Genomic DNA, 8,509 nt, shown 5'->3' with positions numbered 1-8,509 from the left:
ATTATAGTGAAATAATTATCCAGCCAGCAACATGTCACCAAAATATGACAGCAGGCCTTGGGTCGTATTTTTTTTTTTTTTAACAACAATATAGGGGTGGGCCCTGCTCTTGATCTGCCAGCTAGGGTGGGGTTCTGAGTGTGTCTAATCTTTTATACTATTTTGATCTTGCATTCAATTCCATTTTCATTGGTTAGTGACAAAGCTGCTTAATATGGAGGGAGGATAACAAGGTCTAAACTGCCTGCTTTGCCAGTGGGGGGAACAAGTGCCAGTTTTGGCAAGTGTTCATTGAAGCACTTGAAGTATTTCCAACTTATTTCATCCAATCAAAAGCTAGCGCACACACTCATGAGTACTTCAAAAGCAATCACCCAAACAAATACTTCATGTTGCTTAGCAACTCTGATGAAAACTGTGGGCTCAGTTACTTTGGGAAAGTTCATTTAATATGACAAGGTGGGGGATGAAGATATTGAGGGGGGGCTCCGAAAATTTTTAGACTCCCGAAGGGGGGGCTCTGAAAAAATTGTTCGGCTAGGAGGGGGGCTCCGAAAGTTTGTATACTTCAAAACCAACACATGACATCATACAGATCGGATGGTTTTCAACTCAACAGTTTAATGATCTGTGCAGTTGAAAGCATTAGTGACAGGCCAACACAGACTCCCTGCGTGGTTTGTGGTTGCGATGCAGTATGGCATTTATTTAAATTTTCCCCCCTTTTTTTTTGAATTTTTCTCTTTTATAAAAACCCGGGGGGGGGTGGGAAAATTTTTTTTAAAAGGGGGTTTTTTTTTTATTTACCCTTTTTTTTTATTACATTAATTTTTTTTTAGGGTCACTTACTGGTGGGTGATAAATATATAAAAAGAAATTTTTTTTTTTTTTTTTTTATTGTTGTTTTGTTGGAGTGCCGACTGTCTATTGGTGAAGTTGACTCCTGTTAGAGACCTCTCTATTAAGTTATTTGGATAGCCGCGTGCTTTAAGGCGCAATTTGAAATTAGAGAGCCTCTCTTCAAATCTTATTTTTGAAGAGTTTGTTTGAAGTTGCCGTGTTGCTTCGCCTTTAATAAAGCCTCTTTTAGGAGGGGGAGGGGTCTCGAAAATTTTTTCCGGCAACCAAAGGGGGGCTCCGAAAAAATTGAACCGCTAGCGAGGGGGGCTGCTAACATTTCAAGCTTTGAGTTTCAATATCTTCATCCCCCCCCCCCCCTTGTTATCTTAAATGAACTTTCCCTTATCAGAGAAGTGATGTCTCGGTCAACTAACATTTGTTCCCCTGACTGGCTCTGCATACCTTTTACTGTTCTCCCAGTCCCCATCTCTAGCTGCGCCTCCTGTCTCAAATGTAATGCAAATGTTGCAAAATTGTTTCTCATTTTCCTAGTTTCCACCACATTAGGAATTCTCTTCCTCCCCTCTCTTCTCATTTGTCATGTAGACTTCATCCGCCCCCCCCCCCCCCCCACCCATTTGCTCCTATATTTTCATATCCTCTGTGCCACCCAACTGTAGTAGGAGCTGGTCTTGTGGAGGCTTAGAACAGATCAAGCTTGGGTAGCATGCTCGCAGAGAGGTTCTCAAACCCGACACAGTTTTGGGGTGTTTTTGGATGGGATGCTAGCCAATCGCAGGGTTATCGGCCCCCCAGCAGTAAATTTGCTGGTTATACCCATTTATACATGTGGGTGCAGAGAGGTACTATGAGAGTAAAGTGTCTTGCCCAAGGACACAATGCAGTGCCCTGGCCAGGGCTCGAACCTGGACCACTTGTTCCAGAGTCCAGCACACTAACCACTAGGCCACTGCGCTGTGCCTCCTTTGATTAATATTACTGTACTAACCAACATTAATTAGTGCTGTTGGCTAGGGACCTTTGGGGACTTTAAAATCTTTTAGAAGTTCTAAACAGTTGTTACCGGTATGTAAAAATTCTTTAAAATACCTTTAAAGGGACTACCAGGTATGTCATGGATTTCACCAGTTTTTTGAACAGCCAAATTTATAATTTTTTTTATTTGTGTTGCAAAAAACCTAAAAATAATAAATAAATCCATTTTTTTTTTTTGAAAATTGCAATATTAGAGCCCCGAAACTGTTAACAAGCGTCTTTGGCTGCAGATTGCTAGGATGGAAACAGATTGCAACTTGAAAAAGTAAGGCTTACTTTTTCAAGTTGTTTCTCTGCATCTTCAAAAAAGTAATATTGATATTTATTGCTGTAGCCTGATCTTTATTTAGATGTCCAAAGATGTTTTTTTTAACGGGTAAAATTTGCAAAATCCCTGTGACATAGCTTCTCTAAGAAGTGTCTATACAGTACAGTAAAAACCCGCGTGTAAGAACCCAGGCATTTAAGAACCTTCTGGCAGAAATTTGCTTTTATAATATCCCAAAATATAAGAACCTGTTTAGCCAAACAAATTTCAACAGGTTCTTATATGTAGGGTTTAACTATTTAATTTTTTTTTTTTTTACCAAAAACCAGAAAGGTGATGTTACTGGGGTATATACAGTATGTTGTTGGACTTTTGGAAACATGGGTACATTAATAAATATTTATAATGAAGAACAGACCAGATTTTATACTATTTTCTGATAATCAACAACAATGTCTACTCTGTAGAAATTAAGAACCTGATTAAGAACCTACTTAGCCTAAACTGTCAATTAGTACCCCATAATACAAGAACCTGTTTTGCCAAACTCGGAAAAAACTAGGTTCTTACACGCGGGTTTTTACTGTATGTGGCTGCAGATGTTCAAAGACTTCAAGTAAACTTTGCTAAACTCGCTCCCAGATACCTCCATAACTTTGAAGATAGAAAAAACTTGAACCAAGTGTACATGGAACTATAAATCTTTTTATTATTTTGTAAATTTCAAATGTAAACATTATTGATACTTCTACTATTTGTTTCAAATTAACTCTTTTTACACAAAATAGCCACAGGTATATTTACATAACTTACAGCAATATGCATATTTCCACAAGCCCCACAAACATCTTTTACTGTGTTTCAGTTACACTTACAATACATTGCATTTTTCACTGCTAGTAATCATATTATATTATTTACAATGACAATCAACAAACCTTGAAGAAAAAGAAACAAACAACATGGATTGGAATCTACCAATCACAATCCTAACATGACCCTTTAACTCATTCAGGAACTTCTGTTTCCTGAAGGGTCTGCTTAGATGATTGACAGCAGTGAAAAATGCAACAATTGAGCAAGGCACATCCTTGAAAGGGCAGTTAAGGTTACTTGAGGATTTGTAGTAAAACATCAACACGAGCTATTACAAGATTGGCCTTCTTTTCCAGGCAATCAAAAATTAACCTGGAGTTTTGATGCCTTTGACAACATTAATTTTCCAAAAAGTTATAGAACGTCAACTCAATCAAATTTTAAATACTTAACAACCTGCCCAGTCAAAATTCTGGATCTCTAGTGCTTTCTTGGGCCATTTTTTTCCTTCTACATTCAGTTACTTGTCTTAATTGATTCAACAGAATGTTCATTGGCATCTTTGCTGGAAAAAACTTGAACAAAATTATTTTCAGGGCAACTTTTTCCACAATAAAATTTAGGGATGGTGTAACTCTACTAATAAATTACAATCAATGACGTGACGTATATGCGTAAAATGTTTTTATGAGTTTATGGGATGGAGAAAAAAAGATGAAATTAATATTCACAAATACTGTTCAGCAGAGCAGGAAATGAATCCAAACAATGGATTACTGTTATAGTAATATCATGAGTAACGTATGCACAAACTTTTGATTTCAGAAAGCGTCAAGCAAATATTATATTATGGCACTTGATAACTTGATTCAACACAACAGCGACAATTTTATGTTGTTATAGCCCATACAGCATTAACACAGTGGTCAAATGCAGAATTGGCATCACCTCCAGTTTTTGGCTCTTAAAACTTTTCTAAGAGTATGACCAAAAAAAGTGCAAACTTTCTTAGGAAATTGTTAGAGAAATAGCAATGTGAAAGAAAATTTAAGCTGGGAAACTCAGTGGATAACAATTATCAAATTTCAAATCCATAAGTGATGTATAAACCTTAACTTTCCAGTGGTGGCGTTTACTAAGATTTCGGAAATTTAAGACATTTGTATGGAGCAGGTTGGAGCAGTTTTGGCAGGAACTGCACACACCCACTGCGCATTTGGCCGCTGTGTGTTCAGCATTTGTTGTGATGGCTTAGATTTGCTGTCCTCTGTCTCTAATCAAGACAATTACAGCAAAGGACAGTGAAATTTCAGCATACTCAATTGTGCAGTCTCGCATTGTGATACCATCCCTTTAAGAAAATGTTTCATTGCAAATCAAGACCAACAGAAGACCGATTGTAAGGTAATAAACATCCAACATTTGATAGTAAAAACCACACAAATCCAACGCACACTAAGTGAAGTTAATTTATTAATTTAAGGAAGAAAATAATACCCTAGACACTGAAAGCATTTGTCATACACGTACATAATGTACTGTAGCTTTTCAAATACAGCTATAGCAAGAAAGCATGTTATCAATAATTTCATTATTCAAGTATTACGTAAGGCAAGACTTGTAAAGCCCCATCACTAGAAGGCATGACTTCTGTCCAATCGTACCAGGTGCCGTCACCGCCAAATCGGCCTGTTACACCATTTTCTTGGGCATTAACCTCTAATACTAATTCTTTTGTCACGGGTGACGCTGAAGTTTCCTGTTCTACAGGTAATTCTTGTGATATTGTCGCCTCTGTCATGTCGGCATCAGATGAATGATTAGCAACCTTTGTCACATCGTTTGATTCACTGGACAATTCTTCACTCAGTGGTGGTGTCTGCCATCTAATGTCTGGTAGATTCTCGTGAGAATCCTGTGAAATGCATGAATCAATTTCTGTCTTATTTGGTTGGCTATTGCTCCATTCAGAATCATGAGCAACTGCATGGCTTTCATTATTAAATTCATCTAATTTTTTAACGCTTGGTTGTGAATCAATCCCAGAATCAACTGAGAGAATACTGCTCTCTTCAGGGCTCTGCAAGTCAACATTCTGAGATGAGGACAAATTTTTTTTATCTCCACTCTGTGGCGTCTGTGACTGAGTCGAAGACACTGGCAACAAAGGTTCTTTTTCTTGATCCTGCGGCATTTGTGATAATGAAACAGTGCTACTTTTTTGACTACCCAGGCCGGCATCCTGGCCAGAGTTAGGTGTTCCGGGATGACTTTCGGAATCATCTGACTTCAAGAATACTATGGGTGAATTCTCAGAGCTTGAACAACTATGACGTTTTCTTTTCACACCTCTCTTTTTTCCTTCAAGGATTTTAGATTTTCCTGCCCTGTCAACAGATGGCGAGGCAGGTTTCTCTGTCTCCCTGATAGTCCCATTAATCTGCGGTGACGATACTCCACTCCCATTGATCGGAGAATCTACATTACGCAATGTCTCAAGGTGATTTATCACTAACTTTTGCCATTTCTTAACAAGTCCTTTGGCCCTCTTGGCTAATTCCTCGTTGGTTGTTTTCTTTCGAAGAAGATTGATTGTCTTTCCCAATCGTGTTTTCTGTTGAGGAAGTACATCTATCAGTTAGAAAACAGTCTGAATTATAATGAACATTAACTCATATAAAAAGAAATTTTGGGAACGGCTACTTGAGTTATCACAAACGACTTTTAGCACAATTTTCATGACATCTTTAATATGCTTGCTAAATTAAGTTGTCACTAAAAACAGGAACCTTACAGTAAATATTACCATATACTATAGATCGCACACTGTAAGCACTTGTGCTAACAAAACCTTCTTTGCTTGGATCTCCAGTCTTCAGTTTGTAAGAAAATAAATCTGAATATACAAATCATAGTCTGAACACCAAGTACTTTCATAGACTCAACAAAAGAAATTATTTAATGTGGTGGTTTCGTTGTCATGGCGGCAAAAACAAGGCAAAAACGAGTTGCGGGAGTGCGAAAATGACAACACAACTTTTTACTTGTAACATATTACATGTAATTTGTGTGACACAATAAGGCTGTTTCGGCTTGTTTCCAAAACAATGAGAAACCTGAAAATGGTTGGGAAAAGGTGAAGGATAAGATTTTATATAGACTAACGTTGACCAAAACACGAAGAAAAAAACGCATCCCGCAGGTTTGGAGAATACCACGATACCACAATTCCAGATTAAAATTACCAAAATACCACAAAAAAATTGGCCAATTCCTCAAACCCCAATGACCCCCTCATTACATTTAATCTTGTAAAGGAAATCTCAACAATTTACACTAGTATATGTATACTTGAAAACATTGAGTATGGTTCTTGTGAAAATATGGTATGATAGCATTTAGTCTTCACAATTGGATTACTTTACACCAGTAGTAACTGTTACAAAAACATTTAGGCACAGTGAGGTTTCTTTTTATAAAAAAGAATACGGAAAAACGATTAAAGGTTTTTTTAACTAACACAAGAAGTAACAGGTCTGGAGTACCATGAATCTAACAGACAAGCAAGGCGATAAAAAACAACATGTGGAAAATATCAAGGAATAAAGCCAGCTGCTGGTACCTTGAGAATAGAAGCGGTGAATTTCTGTATCAATGATTTAATATAAATCCACCACTTTTAACGAATTAAAAATAACACGAGACAGTGTTGCACAATGAAGAAAAAAAGTCTATTCTTCGTTTGGAACTTTTTTTAGAGTTATTTAAAATGATTTTGTTTCGCCACATGTGTGATCTCGATGTGTATGAAATCGATTTGTTTGCATTTATTTTACATTCCGCGTGAATTCGAATGAAGTTAACATTACTATTTCAGCAATGAATCAACTCATTCAATCATAGAAATTACGTTAAGAGCTGAGTTAGTTTTTAACATTGAATTAATCTTTTTTTCTTCATAAAAATAATCCTTTAAATAATTCCCAAACCCATAGCAAAGACAAAGGTTATGAAGAGGTCAACACGAAAATCTACCATGTACATTTCGACAATGTAAATTTCACTTTTGTCTTACGGAAAACGTCCGGAAAACCGAATAAGACGCTCTACTAAAACCTCTTTGTTTGATTTTAGCGATCTTTGAAACATTATCAAAATGAAAAGTTTCGATTTTGCCTTATTTCCAAAAAGACAACCCAGAAGTTTTGTTTAAAATAACTCGAGAATTTTATAACACGATGTTTTGTCGCCAGAGAATACTTGCATTATAAAACGCTCTACGTATTATTCGTTCCCTCGACAGAAAAAACCCAAAGCAGCGAAAATATCACAACACGGAACAACTTATGCTGAAGGAATACATCAGAAGTATTTACAATTAGTTACGAGTCGACTGAAAGAGCGAGCCGTGACTTGAAAACACCTCAAATTAGCTAGAATCCTTTCACATGCATTTTACGACACCGACGTTTTTCATCAACTCTTTTACAACCATAAAAAATATTGTTCAAGTGCTATAAAGCCATTAAAAGAATCAAAATGTCCTCATGACTACAAAACGCTGAATTTTACCTCAAGAGCCTCTTTTGTGATGGGAAGGCGCTCTAAGATCGTTACTGCTTCGAGCACCGCCGGCATGTCCAAAACCTGATACAACAAGATGCAAGAAAAAAATGTTAATTTCTTTGTAAAGAATCAATGAAACACGCTCAAAATTGACTCACATTCCCATCAGTATCTACTGCACGGTCTAGGATGGTTTTAACCTCTTGAGGCGAGTGCTGCATGGAGTTTCAAAGCGAGAAAGTCTACAGCCCCGTCGTTGGCCATGCGAGGTAGCCCAAGACATGACGACCGATCGACAAGAACACTCAATATATTATGGGATGCTTGACGTCACACCGCACAGCCATTTATACAAATCGATGAAAGATCGCGGGCTCATTTCCTGACACGCTCGTTTCAGCCCTCTCTCTGTTCTCTTCAACCGTGTTCAAGTGTTTTTCTAAGTTTATTTTTTGGTCAATTTTTTAATACATTCAAGAGCTGACGTTTAATTTTGGGAGGGGGAGTCTGTATTTTTAATTTGTTTATTTATAATTTTTCTTTTTATTGGCTATATTTTTTTTCATCCCTGAAAATCATGTCAGCATTTGCATCGTAGTAACGCACTCAAAAGTGTACTGCATTTTTTGGTATAATAAACCTCCGCCGAAAAAAGACAAAAAAAAAACTGTATCCGAAAACTAAAAAGGAAAATATACCTTATTATAGGAATATAACGAGGCATTTTAACAACGCGAACAAAATTTACGCGTAATAAAATTAACGCGAATTTAGGAAAAGTTCTGGTCAAATGCTTATAGTAAAAAAGTTAACATACATAAAATTAACGCGAATTTTTGAAATTCGCGTTAATAACATATATCGTTAATTTCCTATAATAAGGTAGGCGGTAAACTGATCCTGACGGCTAAAACGGTCAAAAATAAAGTGGAGAAAAAACTCGAGAGAGCGGCGGAAATCGAG

General features: G+C 36.9%; 1 protein-coding gene across 1 annotated transcript; it reads right to left on the bottom strand.

Moving 5' to 3' along the window:
• Nucleotides 1-4,431: 4,431 nt before the first annotated feature.
• LOC144637449 (uncharacterized) lies at nt 4,432-7,872 on the bottom strand. Its single transcript, XM_078496507.1, has 3 exons — nt 7,705-7,872; nt 7,553-7,627; nt 4,432-5,594 (listed from the first exon to the last, which is right to left on the bottom strand). The coding sequence occupies exons 1-3, from the start codon at nt 7,765-7,767 to the stop codon at nt 4,572-4,574; spliced, it is 1,161 nt and encodes a 386-aa protein (XP_078352633.1). The 5' UTR covers nt 7,768-7,872; the 3' UTR covers nt 4,432-4,571.
• Nucleotides 7,873-8,509: the final 637 nt, after the last annotated feature.

Source organism: Oculina patagonica, chromosome 14 (genome assembly GCF_052425735.1).
Source record: "Oculina patagonica isolate OP01 chromosome 14, crgOcupat, whole genome shotgun sequence".
Taxonomy (NCBI): domain Eukaryota; kingdom Metazoa; phylum Cnidaria; class Anthozoa; order Scleractinia; family Oculinidae; genus Oculina; species Oculina patagonica.
This window is presented reverse-complemented; position numbering and strand designations above follow the sequence as displayed.